At 29.9% G+C, this 18,797-nt stretch overlaps 1 protein-coding gene across 1 annotated transcript; it reads right to left on the bottom strand.

Annotated features, from left to right (window-relative positions):
* Window positions 1–69: 69 nt before the first annotated feature.
* Window positions 70–18,131, bottom strand: LOC145763201 (multifunctional protein CAD-like). Its single transcript, XM_082574738.1, has 45 exons — window positions 17,824–18,131; window positions 17,519–17,660; window positions 17,265–17,392; window positions 16,951–17,093; window positions 16,592–16,733; window positions 16,370–16,444; window positions 15,996–16,162; window positions 15,653–15,793; window positions 15,206–15,395; window positions 14,875–15,053; window positions 14,559–14,672; window positions 14,017–14,136; window positions 13,674–13,814; window positions 13,423–13,503; window positions 12,737–12,925; window positions 12,428–12,552; window positions 11,970–12,108; window positions 11,214–11,321; window positions 10,779–11,050; window positions 10,322–10,577; window positions 9,540–9,740; window positions 9,231–9,377; window positions 8,559–8,666; window positions 8,135–8,261; window positions 7,683–7,825; window positions 7,096–7,329; window positions 6,844–6,913; window positions 6,650–6,762; window positions 6,470–6,574; window positions 5,957–6,211; window positions 5,727–5,811; window positions 4,959–5,125; window positions 4,624–4,788; window positions 4,172–4,303; window positions 3,746–3,947; window positions 3,308–3,423; window positions 2,844–3,065; window positions 2,302–2,527; window positions 1,824–2,086; window positions 1,446–1,587; window positions 1,140–1,336; window positions 770–925; window positions 523–627; window positions 345–439; window positions 70–272 (listed from the first exon to the last, which is right to left on the bottom strand). The coding sequence occupies exons 1-45, from the start codon at window positions 17,918–17,920 to the stop codon at window positions 170–172; spliced, it is 6,828 nt and encodes a 2,275-aa protein (XP_082430864.1). The 5' UTR covers window positions 17,921–18,131; the 3' UTR covers window positions 70–169.
* Between the last annotated feature and the right edge of the window lie 666 nt (window positions 18,132–18,797).

The raw sequence follows: 18,797 nt of genomic DNA, 5'->3' as shown, positions 1-18,797 counted from the left end.
CTCTAGATAAATATTCTTCTTTATTCTACTACAAAATAAAACCACTATGATCAATCCTCAAACTTGTGCTTTTGTTTTATTTGCTAGCATAGCATAGTTACAGAGCTTCAAAAATGGCAGTGGGTTAAAAGTACCTTAGGTAAATTAATTGCTTGTGTGTATGTGGTGATTAACATTTACCGAGTACCATACAAAGAAGTGCCATGCGGACATACATCCCATTTTCTGCCTGACGGAAGTAAGCAGCTCTAGGATCACTGTCTACTGTTTTCCTGTTTGAAAAATAATAAATTTTATTTTGACACTTAATGCAAAATGATAAACATGATATTTGTGTTACTTACTGAATTTCAGTAATTCTTGGCAGGGGGTGCATAACCACCATTTTCTGTTTTGCCTTTGTCATCAAATGTGGTGTAAGAACAAATTGGCCAAGTAACTAAAAAAATAGTGTTGTGTTTACATACAGGATCAAAAATAAATACCTTATTAAAAATTAGGTGTGGTAATATAGAAATTTACTGCTCTGTTGTATTGCTCCTTTGATTCCAAGCGCTCTTTTTGGATTCTTGTCATGTACAGAACATCTGTATCGGGAAGGGCTTCTTCAATTGAATTGTAAACAGCCTAAAAATGAATTTAAAATTTACAAATTGTTAATAACCTTATTTTTTAAATACATAGAAACAAAAACTTAGCATTTACTTTAAAATTTAATGTTTAAAATTAATTGTTTCTTAGTTATAATTAAGTTACTTGATTTAACTACCTGAGGAATATGGCGTGCAGCAACAAATTCAACGACATCTTTAGGCATAGCTAGTTCAGGTAAAGAAACATAACGCAAACTGACTCGATATTGGGTTAACAGTTTGGCAAGAGAGTGAACTGTTCTGCCATGCTTCAAGTCACCAACAAGTGTGATCTATAAATAACAAACTTTTTTCAAGTAAACCATATACTTACCTACACCCTTTCAATTTTTAAGAAGTTAAATAGTAAACATAAATAACAGTTTTTTGGGTATACTACCATACAAACATGGTCATTATCAACACTAAATATTGTCAAATCAAAAATGTGAAATTAAGTAAAAACTAAAATTTAAATTATTTAAAAAAAATTTTAAAATCTCTTACTGTCATGCCATTAACAGTACCCAGTTCTTCTCTGATAGTAAATACATCCAATAATGCTTGTGTGGGGTGTTCCCCAGTTCCATCACCACCGCTTATAACGGGTTTGTGACAATGTGATGCAGCTTCGCCTACTGCTCCTGGTTTGGGATGTCGCAGAATGACCACGTCTGCAAACCTGGACACCACTTGCACTGAATCTAGGTAAAAAATTACAAATATTTATAAACTGTAACCAATGCATCTTGCTATAGGTCATAATTAAAGCTAAAAAAAAGTAAATATTTAAGCTTTAAATTTTAATTTTACCAGATAGAGATTCTCCTTTTTGCGAAGAAGAGTTTTGCTCGTCAATTGCCACAATAGAGCCACCTAGTCTTTGCATGGCTGCTTGAAAGCTGCATACTGTTCTTGTGCTCACTTCGTAAAACATAGTGGCCATTACTTTGCCCTAAATGATACAAAAAAATACTTAAATTTTACTATTTTTAATGCATATTTCAAGTAAAAGCTATAGTAGATTTTAGTTAGTAACTAACATACAAAAACTGTAATCAAAAGTTTAACTAAGTTAACTAAATGTTTACAAATAATATTTAAAATACCAGCAAAATGGTGTAAATCAACATTATCACGTATTCTTTAAAATGTAGAATTGCATATATTTAAATATAATAACCAAAATACCTGCAGAATTGTGTTGATAAGTTTATCTCGCTGTACAGAGGTGCGAATAGCATGAGCCAGGTTAAACATGTGATGAAGTTGATCTCTTGTAAAACTTGTTACCGACAGAACATGCTTGCCAGTTAAGCCATGGGTTACTTCGCGTTGAAACACACCGAGTGATCCAGGATATTCTGTCATGCCACCACTGGCACCAGTTTTAGTTTGTGGTGTGCTTACTTCGTATGGGACTGCTGGTACTGCAAGCAAACCTGTATTGTCACCTTAAATAAAAAAAGGTGGAAAAATTTACATATATTAAAAAAAAATTCTGAGACAATATACATAAATGCTATGAATAGCCAATCAAAAATTATTAGCACAGTTTTTTTTTAATGTTAAAAAATCAAACTAAATTTCGTAAAAATTTGGGCATCTGAACTTATTTTTTATTTAAAGTAAACTTGTAATTTATAACAAATACGAAAACAAGTTTTACCCATTGGCCCAAACGGTGTTGGCAAACCCTGTGGTAACTCAGAAACTCTGTGAACTCTGGGTGGTAGGCCCAACCTTCCATCTGGTGCTGTTACAGGTCCTTGTGGGCTTACAATCGTTGTTATTGCATTAGTGGTACTGTAATCTGGGATGGCAACTTTTAGTGCCTCATTTGGTTGAACACTTTCACGGTGAACCTCTTTTCCAAAGCCAGGGTTAACCAAAACCTATTAAATAATGTTGTTCAATTATAAAAGTATTTAAAAAAAATTGGTATTTTAAACATGTGTGTTTAATACTCATAGAAGAAAGCTCATACATTTTTTCACATCAACAAAAATGACTAAAAAATTTTTTACAATTAACAATACATGATTTAAAACATGTCAAAATTATCAATAACTTACACATGATCTTACAGTATAGAATGGCATGTTTATAGCTGGCTTAATCTTAATCTTAAAGTCTGATTTAATTTGGTATTGCTAAACTTTATAACATCATTTATAATTTAAAGTAACAAATAAAAAAAAAGTTTATTACCTTGCCATCAATATAAGCAACTTCTCCATGAAGAACCACTCTTGTCACATTACCAACAACTTTTTTCCCTGCGAAAGGAGTCCAGCCAGCTTTAGAGAATTTAGGAGCTTTTGGTATGATCCACGATTCCATTAAATCAACTTCAATGTAAGTTTCGTGATCGGACATGACAGGAATGCCGAATATCTTGTGGGGGTTGGTGTGGAGACGTAAAATAATATCCTGAAAAATTTAATTAAAATTTTTTTAAAATCGAACAAAATTTAATATATTTTCAAATTTAGGTTTACCAAAAAAATCAATAATTGAAACTAACTTTAAAATTAAATAAACAACATTTTTTTACAAACATAGCTATATTAGTTTGTAAAAGCAACAAACAAAATAAATTCACTATTAAAAACATTTTAAGGACACACCTAATTCAGCTATAAAAAGTAAAAATAATATTGTTTTAACCCAACCTGTAATGTAAGTCTACCCTCATGAACAGCAGTAAGTAGAAGTGGGAGCATTGTTTCTAAACCAGGAAATCCAGGCGGAGGCTTTGAACTACTTTTCTCTTCAACTGTATGTGGGGCTAAAAATAAAATAACTTTTTTTTTTATAGAAGTTTTTCTTATAAAAGTACGCCAAATAAAACTACGCAAAAAGAGTTTTTTGGGGATAATTTTATACTAAAAAATAATTTATTAAAAAGACTTTTAATCAAAAACAATATGTCAGAAAACACCATTTTTGTAACAATATAATTTTTTTAACCTCTTTTTGCCTCAACCTTTGTCCTAAAAAGCCTTTTAATTTGCAAAAAAATAATGACTTTTATTTCTTAAAAAAGTTGTTTCGAAATGTTTTCAAAATGCAACATGGAAGGTAATAGTTGTTATAAAAAAATGGTTTACCATGATCTGTAGCAAAACAGTCAATGATGTCAATATTATCCCACAATGCATCTTGATCGGATTTGTAAGCAAGCATTGGTCGAACCTGACCATGACCATCACCGATAATTTTAAGATCATCGGAAGTAAGGAACAAATGATGGGGAGAAACCTCACAGGTGATGTTTAATCCTTTCTCTTTTGCCGCTTTGATCAGTAAAATCTGTCAAAAAGAAAAGCAGAGTTAAAATACTGGTTAAAAATATGTTTTGAAATTATTTTAGTATCTTATAGACATAAGACAGTTATGAAATAAATCAGCCTAGAAAAATTATTTTTTTAAACAATAAATATAGAAGGAACAAAAACGATAAAAAAATAGGAATAAAAACACTTAAACAGGGAATAAAAAAAAAAGAGTAATTTAAAATTATAATATTTTTTTACCTCTTCTTTACGAGCAACATGACAGAAATGAACAGATCTCGAATACATTTCAGCTAACCATAGAACAGCAGCAACGGTTCTTCTCTCTGCATGTACGCATATTGGAGCATCTTTGGGCCAGTGTTCAAAATGCTAATTTTAAAACAAACAAAAATTTAAGAATTAACTACACATTTAAAATTTTTGGGAAAACTAACACAACTATATGGAAATGGTTTTTACTATAAAGCTTAAAATAAATTTATATTACCCTTATTGTTAAATTGTTACACTGGTCTTGTGTGTTTTGTGGCGATTTAAATATTATTGATTATTATCTTTTTATTTATTTTTTGCTCAGCAGGAATTCATACCATCTACACCATCTTACTCAATTGTGCTACAGCTTGGAAATAGTAGGCATCGGACCCAGTACCTCTTACAGTAAAGCCATTTGTTTATATTAAACTTACTTCCATCCAAGTTGTGACATCATCCATTCTAAGAGTTGTAAAAGTTTCATTCAAATACATTTTCAGAGCACAAGTCTTGTTGCTAAGCTCACAAATTGTTGTTGTATTTCCAGGTCCTGCACCAGCAAATAATGCCCAGTCACATCTTGCATTTGCTTTGGCAATCTTAAGGAATTTTAAAAGATTTAAAAAAAATATTATACCTAAAATTGGCAAATGACAACAAATAAAAAAGAGTAAATAACACTAATGTTAAGACAAAATGCCCAAAAAATACAGGTTTTAATTTATTTTTATTAATAATCTCCAAATTTAAAAAGAAACAAATTTCTTGCCTTATGTGCTACTTGAAATGCTTCATCATCAACAATAGCAGGATTGGTGTTGGGCATAGCAAAGATAGTAGTCACTCCACCAGCGAGGGCAGCAGAGGTACATGTATTCCAATCTTCCTTGTGTGTTGCCCCAGGATCTCTAACATGGACATGTACATCCACAAGCCCTTAAATATTTTTTGAATAACTTAAAACTATATATTTGGATACTAACTGTCATTGACTAAACATTTATATATTATTTTTTTTGTATATATTTTTATCCTCGATGTGGGACGGTCGAATGTGCGACCTAAACATAGAGTAACATTAGTTGCTCCGACCCAGTCTCGAGTTGCCTTTAGCAGTTTAGGATATTATAGAGGATATAATTCTCCGGTGAATATGCTGCTGATTAAGTGCTGGCTCAGCAGGAGTTTATATCATTTATAGCGCCTTACTTAAAGGCGCTCCAGCATAATAGCAGTGGGGATCCAATCCACGACATTATGGTGGTGTATCAAGTGTTCTTACCCATACACCATGATGCCAGTTCAAAATTATGGAAATTATAGATCTTAGTGGGCAATAAATCTGTATTTATCTTCAATTTATAGGCCTACAAAACAGAGTTGCAATCACACTATGACAATAAAATCCTGACCGAAAGACAGGCTAATGACTAGTAGATAACAATTCATGTTAAAAAATAACAAAATGTATGTGAATATTAAAAAGATTAAAAGTACAACTTAATATGTGCCACTGTTGTTCTAGTATTTGCTTTACCTGGTAGTTTTACAATAGTTCGTAAGGTTATGCAATCAATATGAGGTTGCAATACTGGGGCTTGACCTTTCATTTGACGTAAGGACTAAATAAAAAAGTTTTCCAATAAAATATAGTTACAATTTTAACATTATAATTTTAGTATTTGACAAAGGCTTTTGCTAGATGTAAAAACAATAATAAATTTTTAACTTATTTTTAGAAGATCGAAATTTTAAAAGTTTTTTTACCTTTACAAAAAGTTTCGCACATTTTACATCGGTAATCAAAGGAACAGATAAGTCGATTGCAAGTCTTCTAAACTTATAACCTCTCGTTGTGATGGAAGACATAGAATGACCACTACCACTCCGCATGGGCAGGTTAATGACCAATCCAAATGCATGATCAGCCAGATAATCCATGATAGAAATTTGTGGTTTTTGGGTCGAGTCAGTTGTTCGTGGTTTTTCAGAATCTTCAAATGGCCAATCCACTGAATTAACCTAAAAAAATATGATTTTTTTAAATATAAATAAACGAGCTTATATAGATAATAATGTGCTAATTTACATACTAGATAAAATTTTCCATCCAGTGATATAAGGTTATAAAATTATTGTTAATGTTGCACTATCCTATTATACAAAGTAAAATTTAAACTCCATGTTATGATAAGACTAGATGTTAAGCATCTTAAGCACAGTACAATCTTTTTTAGATAAGTGTATAAAAAAGTTTAAAAAATAAAATTTTAAACATACTTTGATTCCATGTTCTGTATAGAAATCAGCAGTACCCAAAGTAGCATGTAACACGAATCCCATACTTTCAAGTGTTCGTACAGAAGGAAGAAGCTCTGATTTGTGCTAAAAAATTTAAAATATTAGTAAAAAATTTAAAAATAATATGTTGACAAAAAAATTTGACAAAGTAAAAAATACCTTATAACTCCCAATAGAAAGCAAAATATCCTTCTTTGGAATTTTAAATCCAGTACTTAGTAACCCTTTAAGATAAGCTTCATATCTGTTTTGTCCAAAGCATGCCACTTCACCTAGAAAAATGGAATTGGAAAACGTTAAAAAATTATAGGTTGCTAATAAAAAATATAAAAATTGTAGATAGTTTTTTTTACCAGTTGAGGCCATTTCTACTCCCAACATTACATCAGCTCCACCAAGCCGAGAAAAGGAAAATTGTGGCACCTAAAAAAAAAAAATTCAAGTTATTGCTAGCATAAAGTTAGTCATTTTTTTTCTGTATGATTTATTGGATATAGAACTGGCACTAACAATTACTACAGGGTCATTTATTCAATGATTAATAGCAACTTGTTAAATTTAAACATTTTTTCTTTTTTTTTACAAATTTAAGAAAATTTGAATACCTTGACGCCAACCCTTGCAGTGTTTCCAGATAAAAGTACAATTGTTTTCGAGAGTCCGACCAAATAGCTACACCTGTTTGAGGGAACCTGAGGAATCATGTTAAAAATATCAAAAGGTTGTTTCATCATGATTCTGGTTGCTATGGCAACTAAGTTGCAGTCCAGAGTTTTTGAGACAAAGGGAAAGGAGCGGGATGTGCGGACATTGCACTCAATCACTTTAAGTTGATTTTCCTGAATCAAAAGATAAATTACAAAAAAAATGTTTCAAATTAATAAATATAAAAACCATTATTAAATACAAAAAATTACATAATTCTAAATGAAAAGGGTTTGGGTTGCAAACTGAAACAAATTAAAAATGATTTCCAACTACATTTGAATACATTTTTTAGTAATCTTTATATAATGAAGCTAAGTGGATATATATTCATATATTTATTGTTAATTTATAGGCTTTTAAAGTAAATAAAACTGTCATTTATGATGCTCAGGTTATTTTGTTGTGGGCAAATATTAGTAGAGAGTTGCAACGACAATTAAAAACCAGACCATAGGGCAGGTCATCGACTAATAAGGGTTGTTACCTTGGCAATAAGTTGTAGATTAAAAGGTCCGTTAACTTCAAGTTCACTTCCGATTGCACGAACAATCTGAACTATTTTCTCCATCGTTGCATCGTTTAAATCTTGAGGAGGAGTTACAAGGGTTGCATCCCCAGAGTGAACACCTAGAAAAAAAATTAACCTGAAATGTATCATTTAAGTCCTATGCCTATTACATGAGGTATTTCATTGTGTTTCGAAAAAGGTTGTAAATGCATTTTTTTTCATTTTAATTTAATAAACTTACACAAAACACATCTTAGGATCGAATTCGTAACAGTTGTTTTACAGCAAACAAATGCGTTTAACATGGTTTGTCGAATATTTTAAATATTGCTTTGGAGGGTACACCAACAAAATACAAATTTTTTTTTTTAAATGTAAGTTATAGACACATTTTATAGAAAAAACAATTTTATGTTGGAATTCCTTACCAGCATTTTCAACATGTTCTGATATTGCCATGACAACAACCTCCCCCTCATTAGCAACAGCATCCACATCTATTTCTTTTGCTTCCAGAATAAATTTAGAAATCACTACAGGGTGTTCTTTGGAAACCTACACATAGACACCATGTTGGTATTTTTTAACCCAGTTTTAAAAGTTTTTTTTGCCTGTGTTACAGATGGTCTTAATTTGCAAACAATAAATATCCCATATAATTAACCCACTCAACACAAACAGCATTTTTTTTATTTTAAAAGTCCAAAAATCAGATTCACATATCGTCCATTAGACTTCCTAGATTACATGACAAAAATAAATTTTCCCAAAAAAGAATCCATTAAATGGTTAGAATCTCAAAAATGTTTTAGTGATTTTTTAGTTTTTAAATTCAACTACAGTTAAACTCACCTGTGCAGATTCTTCCAAATATTCAGTAAGATCTTGATCAGAATGAATTACTGACATGGCAGCCCCACTCAGCACATATGAAGGTCTCACCAGACATGGGTATTTTACCTGAATTTATAAGTATAATAAATATAGTTTTAAATTGTACATAGGTTAAGGTTTTTATACAAAGAAGCTTTGGACAAAAACCTAATAACTTGTTGCTTGCTAGTATTTTAAAATGACAGGTAAATATATATTCACCGGCAGCGTGGTGTAGTGGTAAGAACACTTGCTACACTACACATACGGTCATGAGTTCAATCCCCACTGATCTCATGCTGTAGCGCCCTTGGGTAAAGCGCTATAAACTGTATGAACTCCTGCTGCGCCAGCATTTAATCAGCAGCATAATTACTGGGCAATTATAATCTATAATATTCCAAACTGCAACAGGCAACTTAAGACTGGGTCGGAGTACTGATGTTACTCTATGTTTAAATCGTGCATTCGACTTTCCCACATCGTGGATAAAGATATATACAAAAAAAAATAAATGTAACAGAACATTTTATCATTTTTTAAAACATGCCATAAATATTGAATATTTATACATAATGTTACCTAAAATATGACATGGTTAGTAAATCAAGTTGGCACTAATAGCTAGTGCAAGCAAAAGTTCCGACTGACCTTCTCACAAAACTCTTTTACTTCACAGATATCACTTAACTCCTTCCAACGAGGTTGGCTTATGTTGATGTTGTCCAAAGTTCGAGAAAATTTAAATCGATTTTCCGCATTGTCAATATATTCAGGTGAAGTCCCTAGTACATTTACCTAAACATCACATAATAAATAAAAAATTTTAATTTAAATTTCATCTCCATTTTTTTATTTTATTTTTAAAAAATTAAAAAATGTTTTGATTTTAGTTTTGCTGGTTAAAAATGCATAACAGTAAAAAAAACACTGAAAAAATCAGAAACTTTTATTTTTTACCTGTTGACGATGCAACGCCATTGCAATATTGTTAGGAAGCTGTCCACCCATGCTTAAAACAACTCCATAAGGTTGTTCCATATCACAAACATTCATCACAGTTTCAAATGATAACTCTTCAAAATAAAGTCGTTCACATTGGTCATAATCAGTGCTGACTGTTTCAGGGTTGCAGTTAATCATAATTGTTTTGTAGCCAAGCTAAATAAAACGTAGAATGTTTCATAAAATAGCATAGAAAAAAAACATCAAAATAACCATTTTAGATAAAAGTTTTAAAGGTGTAACTTAGTATAAACTAGTACAAGAAATTTATTATTCTTGGGTTTTATTTCAAGAATGGGGTTTTAAACACTATTCAGAAACAAAAATGAATATGACAATTGCTAGATTTGGCTAGTGAAATTAGCTGGTGAATGTAACTAGTTTTTCCATTTAGAAACTGCTTGATCGAACATTAATGTGGAGTAGCGTATTTAATTTCAAAAAAGGATACTAGAGATGTATTTACCTATGTTGCACCTTTTAAATTGCCAGAACTACTAATTATATGCCTGGACTCTGGAATTTTCTGATTAGGCAGGTTACATTTTTAAATGGGGTTTGAATTGTTTTGTATTGTGCAAATTTTTAATAAAATGTGCTGAATGACTTGCTGATAAATTGTATTATCAATTTAAATTTACCAAATGTTTTGCAAAGAAATCCGTTACAAGCTAGATTCAATTTAAGATTACTAGCATACGACTAGGTAAAAGTATAAAACATTGCAATATGCTTACCTTTCTTAGCTCAGTTACACACTGCACAGCACACCAATCAAACTCTACACTACTTCCAATCCTGTAAGCTCCTGAACCTAAAACAATTACAGAACCACCTGGAAAATCAACATCGTTTGCTGTATAACTTCCAGTGCCATAAGTCAGGTACAAATAGTTGGTAAAAGCTGGCCATTCTGCAGCAACTGTGTCAATACGTCTCACACTGGGAGTAATACCGATGGATTTTCGAAACTCCCGAACAAAAAGCTCGGTCCTATATGAAAAAAAATTGAAAGTTAATTTTAGTATGAAATTTTAAAAAAATGTAAGTATAAATTTTTATTGTAAATAGCCGGTACAGAGTAAGGGTAAAATTTTGTGATTTTTAACTTATTAATATTTAGATGTATTTTATACTTATCACTTCAAAAAAATCTGTTTGCTATAAAATTTTATCTAAAAAATTTAAAAGCACCTTATTGTACAATCTGCAATTTGGCGATCTGAAAATCCATGTTGTTTAGCTTTTAGCAAAAGTTCTTCAGTAAATGGAACAACATCTTTTTCTGCACTGTTTTGTTCAAGGGCATATTCCTCTAACTCTCTGGTGACGTCCATGATGTTTTTAAACTTGTTTAAAAACCACATATCGATGTTGGTAAGCTCGTTTAACGTCTCCAAACTGTAGCCTTTCCTTAATGCAGAAGCAAGTACAAACATACGACGATCAGTTGGCGATCGTAATGCCTAAAAATATTTAAATATATCCCAAATTTTTTGTTTTTACATTATTTAAAAAAACTTTTTAAATGTTAAAAAATCATGGTACTTGCCTTAAAAATATTCTGAATTTCAGTTTAATTATATAGTATAAGTGTAAAGCATCTATAAGATTCTTTTTTTCACTAACCTTTTCGGAAACTTCTTCTTTTCCATAACAAAACCCATTACAATTTTCATCCACCATTCTTAGAGCTTTCTGAAAAGCTTCTTCAAATGTCACACCAACTGCCATCACCTTATAAAACATAAACAAATATTAATTTTACCAAAATACGAAATGAAAATCATAATAGTAATACTAGTCATTTGCCTGCCTTATGAGCTGCATTCGTAACTAATATTTGCTCTTAATAATTTACCTGTGCACCACAATCGACAGACTTTTTAAGGCTTATAATTTGAACACACAAATCTTTTAATAAGCTCCATTATATACTGATGACAAAATCGAACATTATAAATTTTTTTAAAAACAAATAAAAAATCAATTTTCTGCAATTTTTTTTTGTATATATCTTTATCCTCGATGTGGGAAAGTCGAATGCGCGACTTAAACATAGAGTAACATTAGTTAATCCGACCCAGTCCCAAATTGCCTGTGGCAGTTTGGGATATTATAGAGATTATAATTTCCCGGTAATTTGGCTGCTGATTAAGTTCTGTCTCAGCAGGAGTTTATACCGCCTATAGCGCTTAACTCGAGGGCGTTACTGCATGAGAGCAGTGGGGATTAAACCCACGACATCATGTGTGGTGTAGCAAGTGTTCTACACCACATATGAGGTCGTGGAATAAAAATGCAATTGATAACTATATAACACTAAAAACAGTAATTAAAATGTAAAAATAAGAAAGAAAAATAATATAATTTTGTGTTACTTACCTCCCCAACACTTTTCATACTGCTTCCAATTTCAGAGCTGACTCGTGAAAACTTGTTCATGTCCCATCTTGGTATTTTAACAATACAATAATCCAAACTTGGCTCAAAATTTGCTGTTGTTGAGTTGGTTACAGAATTTCTAAAAAAAAAATAAAAAATTTAAGTAAAAAATTGATGAACATAACTTAAATGTAATACAGTTACAGCAAAATGTAGAATTTTGTATTAACAATATATATAAATACATGTTTTTTAGATAGGAAAATGTAATTTTTTTTTTTTTGGATTTTAAGTCAAATTCTTTATTCACAACAATTTATAAAAAAATGTTAGTTTAGAAACATATAAAAGTTTTAAATATTCTATAAAAAAAAGTTAAAATTAAATTTTCTACATAAGCAAATGTGTATTCTATATATTTAACCTACAAAATAACCACTTATTAGTAGTTGACATACTTTAATTCAGATAGTGGTATTCCAAGTGCCAGTTTAGCAGCAATGTAGGCCAGAGGGTAACCAGTTGCTTTACTTGCCAAGGCTGAACTTCTGGACAAGCGAGCATTTACTTCAATAATGTAAAACTAAAAATTTATATTTTATTTACAAAAATATTTTAAAATTAAAAATAAATTTTCTAAAAAATTTACAGTATAACAGTTTTGCCATCAATTTGAGCTATTTTTAGATATTTTTATACATAGCTATTTATACAGGTAGAATAAAAAACAAAGTGGCATAGATCATAAATTTTAAACAAATACTTGCCTCATCAGAGTATGGGTTAACAGCATACTGAATATTACATTCTCCTACTACACCAAGATGTCTTATACAACTAATAGCAGTTGATCTAAGTCTGTTGTAATCATTATTAGTTAGTGTTTGACTTGGTGCTACAACGATAGATTCACCAGTGTGAATACCTAATGGATCTACATTCTCCATATTACATACCTAAACATATGTGAAATCAGAAATTAAATTTTTGTTGTTTAATTGTGTAAATAATATACATAAAAGCAATTTTTAACTTTTAAACTTTTTTTATATTTATTTATTTATGATGTGGTAAGGCTAACTCAAAGACCCAAACATAGATTGATATTTTTTACATCAACCCAGTCTTTTAATAACACTGACAGTTCGGAATGTTATTGATTATAATTAACCATAGGTTTTTGTGTTAGTAGAAGTTAATACTGTAGATAGCACCCTACTAATAGGCATTACAGTGCAGAAGCATTGAAACCTTGAGTGCCTGAAACCTTGAGTAGTTAAGCAAAGTGATCTAGCCACAACACTAGACATTGGCTTTAAATTGTAAAACATGTTTTTTTTGTGTTAAGAAGTATGTTTTGAAAATATATAAATTTAACTTGCATTTATGTTACTTTGACTAAATATATGCTTATTAAATCAAATAAAGTAACAAGAAAAAAATATAAACTTACAGTAATGCAGTTGTTGTAGGCATCTCTTACAACTTCATATTCAACTTCTTTCCAACCTTTTAAAGATTTGTCCACAAACACCTACAAATAATAACCATTAACATATAAAAATTAAAAAAAAAACACTGCCAAATTACAAAAAATTTTAAAAACCAATATCTTAAACACTAGATGAATAACAAAATATTAAGATTTTTACATTTTAGTTAAAATTTGTCGGATCTTAATGTATTATAAGATGTATATATTACTTGTGAAGTATGAGAAAAAGCAGCTTTGACTAGTTTGGTCAATTCTTCATTGTTGTTAGCAAACCCAGACCCAAGACCTCCCAGTGCATATGCAGCTCTTACAAGGACAGGGTAACCTAATTTTTCAGCAATTTGTTGTGCCTAAAAAATAACAAATATATAGTATTTTAAAATCCAAGTTAAACCTACTTAAGCATATAAAAAATATAATACAACAATATATTACCAATTTACAAAAAAGAAACACAAAATAGTTCATAAAAGGTTTAATAAAGATTAAAAAATCATGTCATGAAAAATAATTTTTTTAGAACTGTAAATAAAAAATAAATAAAATGTTGACCTCTTCTAGGTTATAAGCAGCATCACTGGGAGCAACCTTTTCTCCGATTTCCAACATTTTTTCAGCAAATACTTTTCTGTCTTCAGTCATCTCTATTGATTTAATCGGAGTGCCTAAAACCTTAAAAATAAACAATTACCTCATTTTTGAGTTATTAATATTCAATATTTAGAAACAAAATCAATATTTACAATGTAGTCATTATACCATTACCACCTTATTTTAAAAATTGTTTTGCCAAGCACTATTAAAGTAAACTTAAAAAATGGAATAAAAATACAAAAGTAAAACAAAAATATGTTTAGTCTTCCGACCTTCTGGTACCATGCTACCAACATTTTTTATTTTAGCAAATTGTTAATTCTAGTTAAATGCTAATTAATACAATGTGGTCAAAACAAGATTTTAGACCACAAAAATTTAAAAAATTACATATCATCTACTAAGCTCTATTTTATATATATATAGATTTCAATGGTTGAAGTACGATATACTGTTTGGTTTTATTTACAATTAATATTTAAAAAGGAGATTTCTCCTACTTTAACATTGTATTTCTCAAAGATTCCTTGTTTTTCCAACACAACTCCACAGTTTAATGCTGTTTGGCCTCCAAATGTCAACAACACACCATCAGGTCTTTCACATGCTATCACCTAGTATACAAAATTTTAACAAATCTGAATAAAACCAATTAGTTCAATAGGCTATTAAACATAAAGATTTAGGTATAAATTTTGGACATTAAAAAACATTGCCAATAAAATTTTATTTTAAATGGTTGGTAAACAGGGGAAGTTTAACATAGCAACAAAAAAAAATTTGGATATAATCAGTTTTAAGCAAATACACTCGTACTTGTATCACATATTCTGGAGTAATTGGCAGAAAATAAATCTTATCTGCCAGTCCTCGAGATGTTTGCACAGTCGCAATATTTGGATTAATAAGAATCGTTCGAATTTGTTCTTCAAGTAAGGCTTTGATTGCTTGGGTTCCAGAATAATCAAACTCGCCGGCCTGTCCAATACTTAAACCTTCAATAATTATAAACAAAAAATTAATGGCAACAAATCCAATAATAGTATATAAAAAAACTGTTTTAAAGTATATTAAAATAAGTAAAATAGAAAATTTTTGTTTTAAATTCCAAACAAACTCATTATTTTTGAAGAAGTTTTACATTTACCTCCAGAGCCCAAAATAAGGACCTTTTTTGGCCGATTTGTGCTGTCGATAGTTTTCGGTAGTTGTTTGTTTATTTCTAAATGCTTGTGAACTAAAGCACTCATGGTGGGTTTGTTCGGTTCGTCTTTTTTGTACAATATTACTGACTCCAAAAAAACATCAAATAAATTTTCCAAATCGCATGGGCCAGGCTAAACAAAAATAAAATATTAAAACATATTTTTACAGTTTAACATAAGTTAAATACTCCCTAGGTTGCATTTAACTTGGCCACTTAGTTAAAAATTACAAACAAAAAAAAACAAAAATCATTTGCCTGCACACCACAAACAACAATTTAACATATACCATTGGGCTTTTTTCTTGAAGATAAATTGCATTATTAAAGCCAAAAACACTTATTTTAGTTGTTAAAAGTAAAAAAATAACTAGTTGTTGAATAACTTACAGTATGTTCTGGGTGAAACTGACAACTAAAAAAGGGCAAGTTTCGATGAACAATCCCCTCATTTGTTGCATCGTTTGCATTATAAAACAAAGGAAGCCAATCCTGGGGTAAACTTTCCTGGTCAACAGCAAACCCGTGATTCTAAAAAAACACTTGGTAAAAAAATATATTAAAAAACTTAAAAGTTAAATAAACTAAATATATTGGAAAAGGTAAACATATTAGGAAAAAAAACACCTAAAATTAAAAAACGGCTTTTAATTTGGCTTCCAAACAAAAATAAAAAAATCTATTAAATTAATCATGAAAACAATTTTGAGTAACAAGAAAATATTTCACGTACTTGAGATGTAATATAACATCTGTTTGTTCCTGAAAGCATGCAAGGTTGGTTATGTCCGCGATTTCCAAACTTCATCTTATAAGTTTTTGCTTTAATAGAACAACTAATTAACTGGTGACCAAGGCAAATTCCAAATAAAGGTGTTGTTTTCTTGTTATTCAAATGATCTAAAAAATAGATAAAATATTATATAAGAGCTAAATCCTTTAATCTAGATTAAAAATCCTACAAAATATGTTCTAGTATAATTGCCAAATAAAAAAATAAACAAGACAGCCCAGAGCTATGTAAGTTTAGGCATTCTAATGCTAAATAAACCCTGTTTTAAAATGGGAAAAATAAATGGTTTTAGTCCGAATCTATTTTAAGCTTACTTGTTATATTTTGAATTGTGTCAATACACTTAGTTGGATCTCCAGGTCCATTGCTGAGAAATATTCCATCACATTCTGAAACAAAATGTAATATTCTATCTAACTGAAGCAGATTTAAGTTAACACAATCTCCAATGCAAAAAAAAACAACATAAAAAATGAGTTCAATGAATTTTACAAAAGTAACAAGCGTTTTTTGGGGGCTTTCAAAAATATTTTTACCAATCTTATTGAAATCATGATTCCAAGGTACCACAGTAACTTTTGCACCACGCTCACACAAACATCTGATTTGATTTTGTTTAATTCCACAATCCACCGCTACAATGTGAATTTCGCCAGAGGTATTAAACACATTGATAACCTGAACAAAAATGATAAAAAAAAATTACAAAACTGCAATAGCAATGAATAAAAAGACAATTGTTGTAAAAAAATAAAAAAAGGTTAAAAATGTAACAAAAAATTTAAAAAGGGGTATGTGACCTGACTACAACTTATATCTTGGCACATCAGGATTACAATTTAATTTGAAATAACAACAAAAAATCAACACTTTTAAATTTAAAAAGTTAAGTTACCTTGGCTGATACTTCATCGACTAAATTAATTGTATTTGGATCCTCAAAAACATCGGACACTGGTTTTTCTCCATTTACCCTCAACTTACAAAGCATTGTTCCTTTGGATCTTATTTTTGTCGTCAATGCCCTTGTATCAATGCCTAAAAATGTTGTTTTTAAATATTTTTATGTCATATGCTACAGAACATCTTAAATTATATTTAAGTTATGTTTAAGATAAATTGACTTTTTATAGATTATGTTTACCTTATAGGATATGCATAATTTAACTCTAATGCATTACAATATGTATTTAAAATAGCTATATATACCTTCCACAGCTGGAATATTGTTTTTCTCCAACCATGAGGACAAAGATCTTTTAGATAACCAGTGACTTGGATGTAAACAATTCTTTGCAACCACAAGACCAGCAACATGAATTTTTGCTGATTCAAACCTATATATAAAAAAATGTCTTCCATTTTATTGTAAAACAACAGAATGCAATAAATTCAGGTTTGCTTATTCATTTAATTTTACACCATGGGTATTGCTTATTCATTCAATTTTACACCAATTATACCATTTACACAATCCATATTCATCCAAATCATCCCCCGGTACCCCATAATTACCCACAAGTGGATAAGTGATCACCAGTATTTGTCGACAATAGGAGGGGTCAGTTAAAGATTGGGGATAACCCACCATCCCAGTTTGAAAAACTTAAAAATAGAAATAGATTGTTGAATATAATAAAAACCACAAGGTAAAAACTTAAGATGCCCAACAACAAAAGTAATTGAAAAAATTCCAATTACAGTTTAACTTTACTTTAAAATACCAAAAACCATTTTTAAAATTAATTCAATTACAAAAATAAATTACCAATTTCTCCATCAATATTAGTGTTAGCTCCAAATCGCTGGCCTTCAAAAGTAGATCCATCTTCCAAATACAGGGTCACTTTTCCCCTTTCTTGCATTCTAAATTGCAAATGTCTGAATGTCTGAAGTCTATTTTACTTTTTAAGAAAATAATCGAAATGTTGTCGATGTCTGTTGTTGAGATCTTTTAAAGAATATTTTAAAGCATTATTACCGAAATAAGTTTTAAAGGAAAAGAAACATAAAAAATTAACAAAAATTTATCATAGTTTTAATTAGTTTTACATAGCAAAAAAGCTTTTTCTCTATGTAACTACCGAGCCATTTAAATAAAAAATGCTTTAAAGCGAGATTGGACGACAACAACAAAACCACGCTGTATGTGTTTCCAAATAACTTTTTATTAGATTTTATTTTGTTTCTACTAGTTATAAGGAATAAAAGAAATATTTAGTTTTATATTAATAGCTACAAGTAATTTAAATAATACAAAAAAGTTGAATAATTTAAAACAAGCACAAATTACGTTTATACGTTTTATAGCGCTTTTATTTAATAATTTACCTTTAATTTCTTTATACATTATATAAATAGACATGTGTTTTCTAAACCTAACTTTAGAACAGTTTTATGTAAAATTTCGTTGACGCATTAAACGTTATAAGTCATGTTGTGTTTATTTTTTATGATATTTAACCTTTACCGAAACGGTATATAAAGATTGTTTGTTAAAGGTTCAAGTTGTTTCTTATGTTGCCATATAAAGGTTTTGCCCTTTAACTGTCAAAAACTTTCTAAAAGTGTCACATTTTACATAAAAAGAGGTACTTGTAAAATAAAAAAAAGTTTAAGTAATAAAATAAGCTAGGGATCATATGACACTTTTAACAAATAAAAATTGGCGGATAATTATCTTTTTAATGAATAATAACCAAAAGACTACACACCTTTTTAAAAATAGATCATTGTGTAACT

The sequence above is a fragment of the Corella eumyota genome, chromosome 1, assembly GCF_963082875.1.
Source record: "Corella eumyota chromosome 1, kaCorEumy4.1, whole genome shotgun sequence".
NCBI lineage: Eukaryota > Metazoa > Chordata > Ascidiacea > Phlebobranchia > Corellidae > Corella > Corella eumyota.
Note: the sequence above shows the minus strand (reverse complement) of the source record. Positions and strands in the feature narration are given on the sequence as shown.